Below are 19,317 nucleotides of genomic sequence, written 5' to 3'. Positions count from 1 at the left end.
TTGCAACCCTAACTAATTGTAACTGTTACGCTTGTGATTGTGACACAGTGATGGTGCAAAAAAATATGAAATTCATTTGTAATAACTTTGTTTATATTCCAATGGACAGAGCATGCAAGTCTAACCGGAGCAGGGCTATGAGGTTTAAATTCTCCATGTATACTGTACTTTACTGTTCTGTAATTGACTGTACTTAACTGTAATTTAGTCTTTAGAGCTCCAAGTTAAAAAAAAAAAAAAAGACCATGCTGGAAAAATGTCCAATATTTCTACTGTATATTGTGTGCGTAGGGAAATTCCATGCAGCTGGAAACGAGAGCAGCTATTATTAGCATCTTCATATGTTCTGTAGAAGCACTCCTTGATCAAATGCAATGCCTTTGGCAACGGTAGTGGAATCTTGATACTGTTCCCAATGATTTATTTATTTAACGTTTACTTGCTGATGCAGGTAGGTGGTTGGGTGGAAGGGGGCTATGTTTGTTTTCTAGCAGGTGTTTAGGGGGATAAAGACAACCAACATCTCTGTATGGACGGACTGGCATGCCAGACATCTCTGTATGGACTGGCATGCCAGACAACAAAGAGAAAGAGTTTGTTTTGGAGGTCATTGCTTAACTTGATTCCTCCTCCACAGTATGTTTTTTGATATCTCTCTCACTCGCATCCTTTTCTGTAGGGTGGAGATTCACAGCGCCACAACACTGCCTTTAAAATGGAAACATTTCACGTTTTTTAAGTTGGACGACTTGTAAGTTGTCTTCTGAGATTTCCAAGAGGGCTTTGAGCAAAGGCTGAGAGGAGAGGGAGAGAGAGAGTGTGGGATTCATCATGACCAAAGTGTTATAGAAAAGCACATTTCATTTTCAGCCTGTTGTTATGACTAAAACGTTCCTTTTGATTTGTCATTACAGGTTTTTTTACACAAAGGTATTTAAGTTGACTGTTGGTATAAAATTCAATTGTTGTTAATTCATTGTTATTTTTTACCATGTAAATAAAGACATTTTACATGTACAAAGGATTAGTCTGGAGTTATAAAGGCGTAGGCCAGGATTCCATCCTTGGAGTGCTGTCACAACACGACTTTTGAGCCGGCATCTCAGTGTTTAGCGTAAATGCATTCAGGAACCCTGCCTTTAAAAGACACATTCTCAACAATGCGAGATCGGATTGAATCTCGGCCTTAGATTACCGACAAAACACACACACACACGCACACACACTAACAAGCACCATCCAATACACACTACACCCCCCCCCCCCCCTCCCCCTCCACAAACACCCCCCTGCTGCCTCACCTGTTTGTTCATGAGGATGTAGATGATGGGGTTGATGACGGTGCTACTCTTGGCCAGGAGGGAGGGTACCACGGCGGCCACGGGGGTGATGATGCCGGGCCGGCCGAATGTGGCCATCATGGCCACCACACCATAGGGCATCCAGCACAGTATATAACACACCACTGTGGTCAGCACCATAAACAGGATGTGGTGCTCTCTCCGCCGTGCCGCAGTCTTACGGATCTTACCCACCTAGAGACAGGAGAGATAAAAGGACAGTGTGAGTGAGGAGAGAAGGAGAGAGTGAGAGGGGAGGGGAGAGGAGGAGGAAAGGAGGAGGAGGGGAGAGAGGGAGATAAAAGGGGAGAGAGAAGAGGAGGGGGAAGAGGAGGGTAGAGAAGGAGAGGAGCGAGAAGAGGAGGAGAGAGAACAGCAGAAGAGGAGGGAAGCCGAGAGAGAAGAGGAGGAGAGAAAAGGAGGAGGGAGAAGGGGAAAAGGAGAGAGGAGAAAGAGCAGAGAAGGAGAAATAACAGCAGAGAAGAGGAGATAATGTGTTTTCACACCAGGGAGAGACTAAAATAGAATTTTGTCCAAATAGACATTTGTTTGCTGTTTTCTGTATTTGTTATTGTCAATCCTCTGGACACCACACACACACACACACACCTAATGTAAGGCTCTGGACTCTAATACGTTTGATAAATGTGTAAATATTTGGGAGGGAATAGTATGATGATAGGGAGGGAAGAGGGTGTGTGTGTGTGTGTGTGCTGAAACAGCATGGTGGTGATAGAGGTTAGAGTTTAATAGATGTCCCTTTAGACATGACAGAGTCCCCGGGGGATAAACACACAATCTGTTCAGAGCTAATATCTCTTTAACTATCTCACGCTGACAGCTCCCCTCCCTCCTACTCTCCCTCTCTCTGGTTGTGCTCTGTCCCTGCAGTATGCTCATTGTTCTGCCTGAGGGCTTCTCTCCTAACCCACAGAGAGACAGTGATAATCAGTCCATCCGTTCTGTGCTGCTAACCTCCCATTTCAGCAATGGAATGCCTGACACTCCATCCATCTCCCCAGTCTCCCTGTCAGCCCAAATAACGAAAGGGACATCAGAGAGAGAGATTCTATTCTCCTTTTTCCATTTTAGAGGATAAAAGCACTGCCCCACTCTCTCCATCCTGTTCACCGTTCAACTGAGAGTGAGAACATGACCATAAACAGACCCCTTGTGACTGACGAGCCTGGCGTTCAAACCCAGTGTGTTCATGTATTGAGCTAATGCCTAAGGCGTTCAGGTTTAATCATCACACAACAACCAAAATAAAGGAAACACTAACATAGTGGCTATTTATGACCAGATTCCCTGGTACCTCCCTGCATCAAATGAATCCAGCCTGCCTTGGACCTCCCGTCATGACTCAAGCTGTATAAATGGACTTTTACAGTCAATAGTTTTATACTTTCATCGTCACAGCATACTTTTGTTATCTAACAATTTAAATCAAATTGTATTGGTCACATACATGAGACTGGGCGTAATAGGCTACTGTCCCAATAACCTCCATTAGGCCTAAACAGTAGCAAAGGTAAAAAGGTGACATGATGGGAGAACGACTATGGTTTAGTTTCCTCCAAATCATTGATCAGTGATGCTTCGCTAACGGAACCTCAAAATGATAACCAATAGCAAGACTTGATTTGCTCTCCTCCCTGACTCTTTGAGAATGCAAACACATTCTGACCGTTCTGATTGGTGCCAGAAACAGATGGGTTGGGCCAGAGCTGGCCTACAGAAATCATGAAACGCGTCATTTTGACGTCAGCTCAAAATACTTATAGGATGGCAGGTTCAGATTTATGTATGGAACGATTGATGAAGCAGCGAAAGTAAATTCAGGATGAGTGGCCAGGGGTAATGTAAACACAGCTCTAATACCAGAACAGCTGTATCGGCATCGATTGGTCAGTTCTTCACACCATGCGGTGACCATGACCCTGGCGCTCCATAGGGATGCTGTTGAGTAATGCTGCGGACTCAAATTCATTTGTCCATTGAGCCCCACAGTGCAGTAATTGCGTGAGCAAGACACATTTAGAGCTTTGTGAAAGCTGCTGGTTGTGAGTCCGGGACTCTGAGTCCCACTAAAAACAGATTGGTATTGGGTAATCCAGACAGCACTCAGCTAACCCCCTCATTCACTCATTCCTGGCCCTGGCTCTATCTGAGGGCATTAAAGTGTGATGGGTTGACATCAGGATCGCATACACAGACGTTTCAGCTTAACAGTCTTCTTCAGTACAAACCTCCACTGAGAAAGGTCCCTTAATCCAAACCCAAACACTCACACGTCAACTACAGACAATGTCTGAGGCTGGGGCAATATTTACACACCACAGCAGCTTTACTTTAACACTTGTTAAGGCAGCATTAATCCCCCAGAAATGTGATGTTGGAGGATAATGGAGTATAAAATGACAAGGTTGAAATTAGTGATGGGGGAAAATCGATACAGTTACATATCGCAATATTATTTTGAATGATATTATATTGATAGTTTGACTCCAAGTATTGATTTGTATAAAAAAAAATATTTGTATTTTTTTCTCACTGCCGCGGAAAGTAGGGGTTCTGCGGTTGCTGCACCAACCCTGAAAAATCTGAATACAAAAATGATGTATTAATAAAATTTTAAAAAAATCACAAAAAATAGTGCAGTGGGCCTTTAATGGTGCTGTATTAGCAGCCCAATATAGCATCTGTAGAGAGGGCAAACATATTTTTTCAGCACCCCCCTTGAAAATACAATAAAAATCTATAAAATATACAGCACCCCCAAACTACTTCCTGCAGCTATGGGTAGCGTTAGTTAGCGCTAGTTGGCTGCACCTGTGCCAAATCTTTTTAAATAGCGAGCAAAAAGTTCACTTTATTTCCATTACTGATTAAAACTCATTTTCTCGTGTTTTCTCTTGTCTCTCTACAGAAGACATTTAATGAACAATGTTCTGGTAACATAAATTTGCAATAAAATCACAGTATCGAATCTCAATACATATAGAATGGTAAGAATCTCAATACATATATAAATTGGGAGAATCTCAATACATCTATAAATCGGGAGAATCTCAATACATATAGAATGGTAAGAATCTCAATACATCTATAAATCGGGAGAATCTCAATACATCTATAAATCGGGAGAATCTCAATACATCTATAAATCGGGAGAATCTCAATACATCTATAAATTGGGAGAATCTCAATACATCTATAAATCGGGAGAATCGCAATACATCTATAAATCGGGAGAATCTCAATACATAACCGGATCAGCACCTAGTATTATGATAATATCGTATCATGAGGTTCCTGGCAATTCCCAGCCCTAATTCCCACGACCTCCTTCTCCAGACTCACTAGGTGTTCTAGCAGGGTGATCTTGGAGTTAATTGACCCCCAGAATAAATTGAATGGGCAGGCGCATGGATCACACCAATCTTGATTAAAACACAATAAGGGTTTAGTTTAGTTGTGAGTATAGTGCTGAAATTGATCTCAATAGTGAGCCAGATTCAATTCAATTTGGAGGGCTCTCTAACACACACACACACACACACACACACCCACATTACTCACTCTTTCACAACTCAGCATTTCGACACACTGGCAATAATCTGATAACCATGTGTATGTGACCAATAAAATTAGATTTTTAAAAATGTATCTACAAACACACATTATTTTGTTTTCTCTCAGTTTCTCTTTTAGTACATTGTACATCTCTCAATGTCAATACTTTACTCTCTCCGCATCTGTCTCTGTCTCTCTCCCTCCCTCCCATCAGTCAACAGTATTTATGTTCCCCCCACACCTGTTTGACTGCCCACAGTAGCCGACAGTAGCAGTAGACCATGATGACGATGGGCAGGCCCAGGCAGAAGACGAACAGACAGATGATATAGGCGTGGGACTGAGCCGTCCTCAGGGTCCAGGACACGGAGCAGCTGGTGCCGGCCCCCTCCAGGTCGTAGCTACTCCAGCCTAGCAGGGGGGGCACCGTCCAGATCAGGGAGTACAGCCAGGAGCCCCCCACGGCCAGCAGGGGCTTGCGGTAGTCGGGACCACGCTTGTTGTACACAGTCAGGGTACTGTAGCGGTCATATGAAAGGACCACCAGGGAGATCAACGACACGATACCTGGGGAGGGGAGGGAGATGAGTGGGGGAGAGGAGAAGGGGAGCAGGAGAAAGAGTGGTAAGAGCAGCGGGAGAGAGAAAGAGAAGGAGAGAGACATTGGGTGGTAGTGAGGGAGGGAAGAAGGAGAGAGACATTGGGAGGTAGTGAGGAAGGGAAGAAGGAGAGAGACATTGGGTGGTAGTGAGGAAGGGAAGAAGGAGAGAGACATTGGGTGGTAGTGAGGGAAGGAAGAAGGAGAGAGACATTGGGTGGTAGTGAGGGAGGGAAGAAGGAGAGAGACATTGGGTGGTAGTGAGGAAGGGAAGAAGGAGAGAGACATTGGGTGGTAGTGAGGGAGGGAAGAAGGAGAGAGACATTGGGTGGTAGTGAGGGAGGGAAGAAGGAGAGAGACATTGGGTGGTAGTGAGGAAGGGAAGAAGGAGAGAGACATTGGGTGGTAGTGAGGGAGGGAAGAAGGAGAGAGACATTGGGTGGTAGTGAGGGAGGGAAGAAGGAGAGAGACATTGGGTGGTAGTGAGGAAGGGAAGAAGGAGAGAGACATTGGGTGGTAGTGAGGGAGGGAAGAAGGAGAGAGACATTGGGTGGTAGTGAGGGAGGGAAGAAGGAGAGAGACATTGGGTGGTAGTGAGGGAGGGAAGAAGGAGAGAGACATTGGGTGGTAGTGAGGGAGGGAAGAAGGAGAGAGACATTGGGTGGTAGTGAGGGAGGGAAGAAGGAGAGAGACATTGGGTGGTAGTAAGGGAGGGAAGAAGGAGAGAGACATTGGGTGGTAGTGAGGGAGGGAAGAAGGAGAGAGACATTGGGAGGTAGTGAGGAAGGGAAGAAGGAGAGAGACATTGGGTGGTAGTGAGGAAGGAGGAAGGAGAGACATTGGGTGGTAGTGAGGGAGGGAAGAAGGAGAGAGACATTGGGAGGTAGTGAGGAAGGGAAGAAGGAGAGAGACATTGGGTGGTAGTGAGGAAGGGAAGAAGGAGAGAGACATTGGGTGGTAGTGAGGGAGGGAAGAAGGAGAGAGACATTGGGAGGTAGTGAGGAAGGGAAGAAGGAGAGAGACATTGGGTGGTAGTGAGGAAGGGAAGAAGGAGAAAGATATTGTGTGGTAGTGAGGAAGGGAAGAAGGAGAGAGACATTGGGTGGTAGTGAGGAAGGGAAGAAGGAGAGAAGACAGAAGGACAGATTGAGGAAGGAGGAAGGGGGAGAAAGAGAAATTAATTGACCAATTATTGGCTGACTGAATGAGAAAACAGATTGAGTTGATTGATCTATTGGGAGATCAAAACACTCATAAAGGGATAGTAATAAACAGGGCCTTGGGGAGACATGGGCTGCAGTCCAAACTCTTAAAAGACGCACCCTATCCACTCAGCCCTCAAATTAAGTGGACACATCTGATAATGTATCATGGCGTCTGACGAGTATACACTTACAGGGCAAGGGATGAGGGAGGAAGGAATGATTTTTAAATGGACCACCCTTGGCCGGGAAATTCGTCACTCGTTCATCATGATTGTGTTTTCAGCCACCGGTAGCTTTATATCCGCTACATTCAATAATGAGTGCATGTCTACTTATACTAAATATATAAATATTAATATACACCTAATGTATGATAGCTAGCAAATTCATTAGATAAATAACATTAGCCTGCCTAGCTGGAACTTCTGAAAGAAGTAAAATGTTTTATTTCTACAATTTCCAAAAGCTAACCAAACAAAAACATATTTACTTTTTACGTAGTAGCAAAATTTCGAACTTATTTGCATTCGTTTTTACTTACGCTGACTTCTCCATTGATGTTGTTTTTAAGTTTTCCCTGACTTTTCTTAGCAGATGTACAGTCGTCACAAATTGAATTATGGGTAGTTTCAGGTCCTGGAGTGAACATAATTGTACACTCGCAAAGCCGACGAAAAACTGAGGGACTTATGTTGTAAACTTCCCTTGCTTGGCTAATAATTTGGACCGCCCGCCAATATGGTGACAGGGATTCCCCCAAGGGCATAAGGTGAGGGTAAGTAGACGAGGGTGTGTCTTTTAAAGGTTTGGACCGCAGCCATGGTGACCCTCTAAAGTCAGTGTGTGCACTAAACATAGGAGCTGGATGAGATGACAGATACATAGATGTCTGCTCGTTGATTCCTCTGGTGATATTTTAACAGCACAGTGATCCCCTAGCATTTGTATTAGCCACTTTGATAAATCTTAACTGACATGTCTGACTGGCAGCACGTCTCTCTACACTTCTTTTTTATTTTTGGTGCTTGAAAACATTTGAGGTGTTTTAACACTCAGGAAGACAGTAAGGAAATTAGGTGGGGACACAAGCAAGTGGGAGAAACAGTGAATGCTGGGATTGAACCCTGATCTCGAGTGGAGAGTGTTACCACCACAGCACAGCTCTGCACAAAGATCTCTATTGGTAACCTCTTTCTACCGACTCTGTGCTTAAAGACTGAACGTTTACAGACATTGTGAAAATATTTCTCCCTCCAGGATTCCTTCTACAAAATCAACAACTTCCTGCATATTATGTGAGGGCTTGCAAGTGTTAAAAATCCCCACACTATTTCTGCATAAAATTGTCAAATCATTGCAATATTTATTGCATAAAACTGACCCACCACCACTGTACAAAAAAGAGGGCTTGTATTTTCAACCAATCACACCACATCAATACATTTTCGCAACAAATTCATTGCAAATTACCTTGCAATTACAATTACCAAATTGTCAGACTTGTCACACCAAAATCAATCATTTTTGCCCGCAAATGTCACTAGAAATGCCCACTAAATCCTGGAGGGTCTGAATACATCATTTCATAGTACTTGGTGAAAAAAATGTGTTGTTTATTCCTGTCTCGATACGTGGAGGTTCTGCTCTGAATTCCCACACCCACAGCTTGAGCTAGACTTTTTAATGAGAAACAAGTGGAAATGATCACAAGAAGCAACACCTTGGGGACATTGACCTTTGCTGTGACACAACTTTATTGGTGGGAGTCTTATGATCAACTTTTTTGATAATGAGCCAATGCTTCCTACATTGTACTGGTGTATTCAAGGTAAACATAAAGTGCATTATAACACTATCTCCTCCAAATAAAGTTTAAGAAATTTCATCAACATTTGATGTAAGCAGATGAGATTGTGTGTGTGTGTGTGTGTGTAAGTCAAGGGAAATAATTAACATCTGCAATACTGCTGCTGTCCCTCAGGAGTTGAGTTTACCACCCCAGCTTTCCCTCTACAGAGGTGGGATTGTCTGTAAACTCCATCTAACCTTGACCTTGGAGGCAGATTCGGACCTACAGCGAGTGAGGAAGTCTTTCTCTCCCTCTTTTCTCTGCTCTTTTCGTATCAGAGAGCTGCCGAATTCACAAATAGCTTCTCTAAGAGGCTTTGATCTCAGCCACAGTCTAATCTAGCACAACATTGTGTATTATTGTAACATCTGAACGTGAAACAACACATAGAGAACACATGTAAATGTACTGAATATAAACATGAACAAAATAGCTATCTCATCTCCATAGTTATGTAACAGTGCTTCTAGGAAGGTTCTGAACTGATTTAATAACGCATAAAGTCTCACATCAACAGAACACAATGAGATTCTATTAGGCACGTCATGTACACACACATACCACAAGCACACACTCTTTCTTTCTGTCTTTCTTTCTTTCTCTCTCTCTCTCTTTCCATCTGTCTCTATCTCTCTTTCTTTCTTTCTCTCTCTCTCTCTCTCTCTCTCTCTCTCTCTCTCTCTCTCTCTCTCTTTCCATCTGTCTCTCTCTGTCTGTCTCTTTCTTTCTCTCTCTCTCTTTCCATCTGTCTCTATCTCTCTTTCTCTGTCTCTCTTTCTCTCTCTCTCTCTCTCTCCATCTGTCTCTATCTCTCTGTCTGTCTCTCTCTCTTTCTTTCTTTTTCTCTCTCTCTCTCTTTCAATCTGTCTCTCTCTCTCTTTCTCTGTCTGTCTCTCTCTCTCTCTCTTTCTTTCCATCTGTCTCTCTCTTTCCATCTATCTCTTTCCATCTGTCTCTTTCCATCTGTCTCTTTCCATCTGTCTCTTTCCATCTGTCTCTTTCCATCTGTCTCTATCTCTCTGTCTGTCTCTCTCTCTTTCTTTCTTTCTTTCTCTCTCTCTCCATCTGTCTCTCTCTTTCTCTGTCTCTCTCTCTTTCTTTCTTTCTTTCTTTCTTTCTCTCTCTCTCTCTCTCTCTTTCTTTCTCTCTCTCTCTTTCCATCTGTCTCTCTTTCCATCTGTCTCTCTCTCTCTTTCTTTCTTTCTTTCTTTCTTTCTCTCTCTCTCTTTCTCTGTCTCTCTCCATATCTCTCTCTCTCTTTCTTTCTCTCTCTCTCTTTCCATCTGTCTCTCTATCTCTCTATCTATCTTTATTTCTCTGTCACTCTTTCTCTGTCTCTCTCTCTCTCTTAAATCAAATCACATTTTATTTGTCACATGCGCCAAATACAACAGGTGTAGGTAGACCTTACAGTGAAATGCTTACTTACAAGCTCTTAACCAACAATGCAGTTTTAAGAAAATACCCCCCAAAAAAGTAAGAGATAAGAATAATAAATAATTAAAGAGCAGCAGTAAATAACAATAGAGGTGCTATATACAGGGGCTACCGGTACAGAGTCAATGTCAATGTGCGGGACACCGGTGTCAAGGTAATTGAGGTAATATCTACATGTAATATCCACCCTGCCTGGAATCTGCCTAGAGAGCTGTTGGTGACTGTCTACCGTGGCGTGTCACTGGCCAGATCAAAGATTTTATTACCTTGCTTTCATTTGGAAGACCATGTGGTAATGCTTTCTAAATCAATTTATGTGCAAGCATATTAAAATTACAACATCTAGCCTTTCTGTTATGTTCAACAATGTGGAAATGTTTCTGACTATCATTATTTTAATTGCCTTGTTGACACAGGATTGATTATATCATAAATTACACTTGGGGATATAACAATATGATGATGTCGCGATGACACTGGTAAGGTAGGTAACAATGTGATAATGTCATAGAGACATGGTGAGTTCAGAATGTGATGATGTCATAAAGATTAGGATTATAGAGATCCTATTAAATTACTAGAGGGGCTGTGTCATAAACCCAAAAAGTTCCAGAATGGTCTGAAAATGGCAGCTATTGTGGTCAGGGACAAAATCCAAAACCAGTGTCAAAGAGAGAGCCACCATGTCTCTGAAAGAGGTGCCGGTTTAGATTCTAGATACAACTGTCCAAGCGCCCCGGTTAGAAGACCTAAATGACCAGTAGGAAACAGGGATATAATTCACACATTATTTCCATAGACCAAACAGACACACACACAGAAAACAGGAAGAGGAGAGAAGCAGGGACATAACTACATATGAGGACACAGAATGTTTGTTCTAATTTGGAAAAAAATATTATCATGAAAAAATACATTTTGTACACAATAAAGAAGATCAATTTACGGGTCAACATGTAAATATTGCTTCCAGTGTAGATCAAAGCTCAGAAAAAAGTACAAAGGGAAAATAAATAAACATAAATATGGGTTGTACATACAATGGTGTTTGTTCTTCACTGTTTTCTTGTGTCAACACGTCACAAATCTTGCTGCTGTGATGGCACGCTGTGGTATTTCACCCAATAGATATGGGAGTTTATCAAAATTGGATTTGTTTTCTAATTCTTTGTTGGTCTGTGTAATCTGAGGGAAATATGTGTCTCTGATATGGTCATAGGAGGTTAGGAAGTGCAGCTCAGTTTCCACCTCATTTTGTGTGCAATGTGCACATAGCCCGTCTTCCCAACTCAATAGCAAGGCTATGCTCACTAAGTCTGTACATAGTCAAAGCTTTCCGTAAGATTGGGACAGTCATAGTGGTCAGGTATTCTGCCACTGTGTACTCTCTGTTTAGGGCCAAATAGCATTCAAGTTTGCTCTATTTTTTCGTTAATTCTTTCCAATGTGTCAGTAATTATCTTTTTGTTTTCTCATGATTTGGTTGGGTCTAATTGTGTTGCTGTCCTGGGGCTCTGTGGGGTCTGTTTGTGTTTGTGAACAGAGGCCCAGACCAGCTTGCTTAGGCGACTCTTCTCCAGGTTCATCTCTTTGTAGGTGATGGCTTTGTTACGGAAGGTTTGGGAATCGCTTCCTTTTAGGTGGTTGCAGAATTTAATGGCTCTTTTCTGGAATTTGATAATGAGTGGGTATCGGCCTAACACTCAAACAGCTAACTCCGCCCTCTTGCAGCCGAGGCCCTAGGGCCTGAGAAGTGAAACGAACTACCCCAGCTTGGAGTCGGCTCAATTAAGCAACTAGAGACGCTGCTGACACCGAGTGTTTGCGAGATGCCGGACAAATGGCCATTTTAAAACCGTCCGGCAATTCCTGACATGTCAACAGAGAATGAGTGCACAACTGGTAAATAGTCGCTTATATGTCAGTCAGTTGGCTAGCTGCCAGCAGAGACTTCTATTGCATTAACATTGGCTAGTATTACTTAGCCAGCTAGAAGGATGAAATAAGAAGCTAACATTAAACGAAGCCTACCTCAGCAGGGGCAAAAAATAGGCTACTAAGTTCTCATAATAACTTTGCTTTATGGGGGTAGGCTATTAAGACAGACACAGATGTGGTGCTCAGTGATGAGGCTGAGGCAGGCTGCAATGCACCTTGGAGCAGGAGCCAGGTGGAGCTCTTCAACATTTTTAGCACAATATTTATTTTTTATTTTTTTCTGAAACATTTTTTGGGTGGGGGGGTTTGTCTGTTTTGCAAGTTATTTTGGCATTAATACATGTCACATGTCAGTTTGCAAACAATGTAGAATATATATCATTGAGTTAATAAAGCTGCATACAAACATTGTTTCTTTGTTGTGTTCTTGAGAAGGGAGCTCCAAAATGCAGGTGTTTCAGTTTAGCTCAGTGCTTTCTGTGGTGGTGGGGCAAGGCAGCAGAAAATACAGAGCATTGCGCAGTGATTGGCTCAGTGTTCTCAGTGCTCAGTGTTCTGTCACTCATGGGGACACTACATCACCGCCAAGTATAAGGGTAGAGCTAGAAAATCCTAGCCTCTTAGGTGCTGCCATAGAGTTACATTAGTAGCACCCATCAAAGAAGGCTCAAGGTCATTGGCCACAGATAAAATGTAGTCAAATCACGTTATATGTACAGTAGCTTTGATTGGACTGATCATGTCTGCTAGCTAAGATTTTGAAAGTATGATGTTGACATCATGAATCATGCCGACAATTTACTTTAGTTTGGAAGGGATCAGTGACAGTGAGTAACTGCAAGCATTGCAAAGCGATCACTAACCTGCTATTCAGTGGAGTGGCTGTGTGGTCCCACATCTGGGATTAAGGGGCTCTTTTCCAAGTTTAAAATTATAAACATTCAACATTGGCCATGCTGTCAATGCAGCATGATTTGTGCCGCGCTCAAAACAACTGTTAACTCGGAATTGTGAAAACTGTTTTGGAAAATACGTTTTGAACGGACATCCAACTCAGAATTATAAATCCAGCTGTCACGGGATTCTTCTATTGAAGGAGAGGCGGACCAAAATGCAGCGCGGTAGTTGTCCATGGTTTTTTAATTAGAAAACTGAACATATAACCAAAACAACAACGTGAAACCAGTCCCGTGTGGCACAGGCACTAACACAGGAAACAATCACCCACAAACCCCAACACCAAACAAGCTACCTAAATATGGTTCCCAATCAGAGACAATGACTAACACCTTACTCTGATTGAGAACCATATCAGGCCAAACACAGAAACAGACAAACTAGACACACAACATAGAATGCCCACTCAGATCACACCCTGACCAAACAAAACATAGAAACATACAAAGCAAACTATGGTCAGGGTGTGACACCGGCCTATTTCTAGAGCTACGACCTGAAGATCAATGACGTCATCATGATTCGCCCTTGTTTTATTTTCGAGTTCCCAGTTGTTTTGAAAGCACCATAAATCAAGAGAATGCCAGTCTTTGATGACAAAATTTGTCCATGAAGGACCTCCATGCCACATTCCTGTTCAAGTGAGCACAGCACAACAATGTCCAAAAAATGCATTGTATAATGCTGCAAAGAAAATGATGTAATATGCCAGAGAGATATGTACACTGTAGCTCAGAAAGTGATACTGTGTATGTTGTGTAGTAAGATGTTAGTAGCCCATGTGCCTCACCCTAATAATCTGGTCTATTATCTGGTCTATCTTGGTGGTGTACATGTAGCCTATAACCTGTTTTAGAGAAATGTCACCATCGAATATGGTAAGAGCTTTCATTGTCTGCATATATGCCCCCTTTATTTATCCTACTTGGTGTACAGGGAGAATACTGTAAGAATGGCACATGTTCTGAATTCTGTCAGTATACATTTCAAAAGTGCTGAACAAATAGTTATATAGACTACGTCCGTCCTAGCACGCTCATTAATGTCTTAATCAAAATTACGGATTGCCTCTTATCCGCTCATCATTCCCTTATGCCATAGTTTGTACATCTCAATTGTCAGTAGAAAGCACATTTGTTTAAGTTAGTCAGCCATATCAGCTATGTTTTTTTAAAGGCAGTAAATGAGGCTGAATGAACTGTTTGGCTGCCAGACAAGGCTCTGCTGATAGCCAGGTGTAGCGGCGGTAAGGTGTTGGTATGGCTGTTTAGTGTTGTGTTGTGTAATGGCTTTAAATAAAATAAATAAAATCCCACTTTTTATTTATTTTTTGCCCCACAAATCTCCACTGCTGAGGAGGAAGAAGAGGAGACAGACAGAGAGAGACAGACAGAGGAAGCAAGCAGAGAGAGGTTAGTACAGTGGTTCCCAAACTTGGGGTCGGAGCCCATGTTAGGACCCCTGAGAAAATCTGTACTACTCTCATCAAACAAGTAAGGACTTCACTGATATTAATACAGAATGGTAAGTAATATTCTAATAATTCATATAAATGTGATAATACGATCATCTGTGTGCTCCATTGATGTCTGTTTGTGCAGTGCTTGATTAGTAATGACTGGTAATAAAATGTGAACGCTATGTAATTTGAGAAAGGAGAGATCTCTGTAAAGAGTTGATGAGCAATTCATCATTACAACTGACTGAGCAGCAGCTGATGCTACGTTTATCACATTTCCCCCTTTCAACTGCATAGCTAACAGGCTGTTTATTATCTATGCATAGTCACTTCACCCCTACCTACACGTACAAATGACCTCGACTAACCTGTACCCCCGCACATTGACTCAGTACCGGTACCCCCTGTATATAGCCTCGTTATTGTTAATTTATTGTGTTACTTTTTTATTCTTTTTTACTTTAGTTTATTTGGTCAATATATTCTTAACTCTTTCTTGAACTGCACTGTTGGTTAAGGGCTTGTAAGTGAGCATTTCACTGTAAGGTCTACTACACCTGTTGTATTCGGAGCATGTGACGAATAAAGTTAAGATTTGATGTGTTTGTAGATGGACTGAGGTGAATGAACCTACAGCAGCCCAGTTGATAATGGCTGGGGTCATTTTCTCCTGTTCTTTTTTCCTGTTCTCCAAATCACATTTTGACATTCTTTAATTGTATAGAAATGCAGTGAATGAGCTTCAACTTTCAAAAAAATGTCCCCTTCCCGGACACCACAAAAACTAAAACAGTGGTTACGGCCCTGCAGATTAGTGGCAAAAGTGATAGTGTAAGTGGTTCATGGTCAACCACACACGTGTATTGCCCATGTGGAAGGGTCCAGCCGATGAGTTGGTGTGGAACCCTGGAGTTTATAGAGCTGTCGTCAACCTGGGCTCCTGGATGCAACTAAATTATTCAGGTGCAGCTGAAACCCCAGGCTTGGCCACTGATTGGCTAACCGAGTGTCACGTGATTCTGGTTACCCATAGCAACAAAGTGTTCCAGGGGAAAAAGGTGTGAAAGTTGGGGGCAGAGTGACTGTAGACAATGGAACGCCCATCCCCCTACCTACATGTAATAAAGTGTCTTAAACTTTGAGAGTTAGAGAAGGACTCATGTGCAACTAGAAGGGTTACTACACAGTCTAATTGGAATGAACAGCAATAGCTTTGACTGATGCAGGAAACATACAATAGAGCATCTGATGCATCAGAAATTGTGTTAGAGTTATTGCCAACCTAAAATATGATCATATAATTAATAATACCGTTTATACAGGTTTTATACAAATATCCTCTAAAATATATGTAACAGACCATAAATGCCTAAATGTTTTGTTTTCTTGGAAAGCTGTGAGTGTTATTATATGATACAATATCAGAAAGTCTAAGTCCTATCATCAACTGATTTAAGACAGCGTATGGCTGTGGATTGACTGCATTGACTGTACTATAATAACTCTACATGTACATATTACCTCAATTACCTCGACACCGGTGCCCCAGCACATTGACTCTGTACCCCCTTTATATAGTCCCACTATTATTATTTTACTGCTGCTCTTTAATTATTTGTTATTCTTATCTCTTACTTTTTGGCAGGTATTTTGTTAAAACTGCATTGTTGGTTAAGGGCTTGTAAGTAAGCATTTGGTGTAAGGTGTAAGGTTGTATTTGGCACATGTGACAAATAAAATTTGTTTTGATTTGTTTGAATGGCTTGTTGGCATATTGGCTTTTTTTTTTACACAGTACCGGTACCCTCTGTATGTATTAGCTATGCATAGGGGCAGCAGGTAGCCTACTGGTTAGAGTGTTGGACTAGTAACCGAAAGGTTGCAAGATTGAATCCCTGAGTTGACAAGGTAAAAATCTGCCCCTGAACAAGGGGCAGAACGTCACTGAAAATAAGAATTTGTTCCAGGTTAAATAAAGGTCAAATGCATTTTGAAAAATGTATGGAATAGTCCCAGTAAGTATTAGATAGAACTCCCGCCTGTAGGGAAGACAGCCTGTGGTTACCTAGGTTAACACAATTTTCTTGTCTGGTTGTTTTAGCAAATTACAAAACTACATTTAAGAAAAGTACACAATTTCTAAAGATTACTTTTGAACATTGCCTGCTCCAGGGCGTTCTCATTACTTAGAAATAGAAAAACATAACATTGTAGGTCTTCCCTCATGCCCCTTTCATGACGGGGCTAGTAGCCATGTGCTAGCTAGCTACCGACCAGATCATTAACCAAGACCAACAACACAAACACATCGACTATACAGCTACAAGTAGTGAGTGCAGTTACAAATGGACTATCCTAAACAAATTAAATGTCTTACCTGTGATGAAATGTTTTCTACACACATAGACGTGTAGCCTACTTGGCCACTGTGTCCCCACATTTCCCACTCCGAATAGCCTGAAGCTATTTCCTTACGTGGAAGCATTACAATCTGTAAATTTTGATTTTTGACCTGGTTACATGTACATTGAACAACACAGCAGCTTTTCGGCATGTTTTGTTATTTCTGTATAACAAAAAAATCTATGACCCCCAATTTGTGGGCGTGGTCAAGGGAATTCCTTATTATTACGCCAACAAAGATACGATGCAAATAATCTTCCAATTCATTGTTTTACACAATATCTTATCACAGCATTGGTGATCCATGGTTGACCAATTCCCTGACCAACATGGCTGACCTGTTATCCCATCATAAGAAAGTTGATGTCCATTCTAATATTCCAATTCCTAATTATATGATTAGGATATGATGATATCATAAAGACTGATGTGATGATTTAAAGACTGTCTCTGAAATATGGCAATTTATCAGCAAGCTAAGTGAACTTCCTCAGGTGTTTGGATGTTGTTGGGTTTAAATACTGACACCTGTTTGTTATTCGCCAGAGGCTGTCATTTATTGAGATACACATTTTGAATAATGAACTAAGATTCCTTACTATGCAAACACACAGCCACCCACCCAACTGCCAGCCCACACACATGCCCACACTGTGTCCTCTCCTGCAACAGCAATGACTGTCCTCATTAAAATGACATTACATGGGCTGCTATGTATCCCCAGGAGCAGTAAGGACTGTCCTCATTAAAATGCCATTAGCTGGACTGTTCTGTATCACTAGGCTCAGTGAGGAGTGTCCTCATTAAAATGCCATTAGCTGGACTGTTCTGTATCACTAGGCTCAGTGAGGAGTGTCCAACTGAAAAGGCCCTTACCTCGGCTGTTCTGACTGTATCTCCAGGCTAGGTGATGCATGACAACACTTAAACCTGCCTGAGGACAATTGGAGTGTTTGTGTCAAACAGCAAATAAAAATAATTTTAGTGGCTGACACAGATAATTCCCATTCTCCATACATCTTCATCATTCCCTCACTCTCTCCCCTCTTCTCTCCTTCCTTCAACTGCCAGGAGAACCACTGCCAGGAGAACCACTGCCAGGAGAACCACTGCCAGGAGAACCACTGCCAGGAGAACCACTGCCAGTACCTGGAAAGTGTCACATGTACACTGGCCTACACACAATACCACATAATGTAAAAGTGGAATTATGTAAAAAATATATAGAAATATATTCAAATTAATAAAACATTTAAAACTGAAATATCTTGAGTCAATAAGTATTAGTGCTGAGCGATCAACTGACATTTAGTTATTTCTTTGGTTGTTAAACAACAAAGTGACGACGTCTGTTCAATTACTTGAATTCCATTTAATTCCGGTTTTTGTGAGCCCAACGTGTTGTTTCTCTGTAGAGAAATCTAATTATTCACGACAGAAATCAAGTCAACCATGTGGGACGCTAGGCTGAAGGGAGTTGTGTTTTTCGTTAAGCAAATATTCAACTTGGTTCAGCTCAGAAACATGGTAATTAACTGCAATACCATAATCCATTGACCCATTTGGAGATGGATCAGAGAGGAACAGGTGAAGCAAGATGTTTGACTCTCGCCAAAATCTGTCCAAACTAAGCCCAATGCGTTTATATGGGTTTATTTTTGACCTAAGATTGCCTCCTGCCTTCCCGCCTTTGGGACAATAACTCCCATTGTTAGGGCGGAGACGAGAGCATCTTGTCATTATATACAGATATCTGGACGGATACTTTTATGCCTGCTACTAAAGATTTTTTACAACTAAACCAAGATAGACCACAGCCAGTTTTTTCCAATGGGAACAAATGAGTCATAGTGGGCAGAACAAGCAAGGAGGTGGGCAGAGCCAAGCGCGAGCTAGTGAGATCCTATTGGCGAGTTCTAGCATGCATCTGCATATTTCCACCTGCTCTGTGAAGTGCGCGTGTGCAATAACTCAATTCACCTTTGCACTCCTAAACAACACCATTTTTTTTTTGAGTGAAGTCTACAAAACGTAGTCCACTCTGTTCATAACATATTCTAATTTTGAGAACAGAAAACTGTGTTGAAATCAAATGTTTCATCGATGAGAAAATTAGCAGAATGTTGGCCAAAATGAATCTTGTTCCATCTTCTTCCACTACCAGCCAGTGGGCTTCCTCTCACTAAGCCAAGTGGATGCTTTTCATTTATGCATCCGGTTAAATATCTGTCTCATTGTTCTGTCTGTGCTGCTATGTTAAGTTATATGCACATGAGAGAGGAATGTGCACAACACGATGAGAGGGACAGAGACAGTTTGTGAAAGTACGCTTTATCTACTTTGTAGTAAAAGGATTTTGTCAAACAACTCTGCAGCATAGGCTACTTAGGCAGGTTAGATAACTAGGATGACTACAGACAGTACAGCATGGGGAGCACATACTGTAGATAACGTTAGGTTTGACTGGCAGACTGCTACTGTCTGAGCAGAGAAGAAACAGATGATGACTTTACAGAATGAAAAATAATAAAGTCATCAAATACAAACTAAGTAAT

The 19,317-nt window shown here is 41.8% G+C and overlaps 1 protein-coding gene across 1 annotated transcript in view; it reads right to left on the bottom strand.

Moving 5' to 3' along the window:
• tmtops2b (teleost multiple tissue opsin 2b) overlaps positions 1-19,317 on the bottom strand; it is a 47,628-nt gene that overhangs the window by 7,728 nt on the left and 20,583 nt on the right. The window contains exons 2-3 of the mRNA XM_021597939.3: positions 5,158-5,483; positions 1,302-1,535 (exon numbers count right to left, since the gene is read on the bottom strand). Coding sequence (XP_021453614.1) covers positions 1,302-1,535; positions 5,158-5,483 — 560 coding nt within the window. The remainder of the gene's footprint in view (positions 1-1,301; positions 1,536-5,157; positions 5,484-19,317) is intronic.

Source organism: Oncorhynchus mykiss, chromosome 3, assembly GCF_057628025.1.
Source record: "Oncorhynchus mykiss isolate SJ-2025 chromosome 3, ASM5762802v1, whole genome shotgun sequence".
Lineage (NCBI taxonomy): Eukaryota > Metazoa > Chordata > Actinopteri > Salmoniformes > Salmonidae > Oncorhynchus > Oncorhynchus mykiss.
This window is presented reverse-complemented; position numbering and strand designations above follow the sequence as displayed.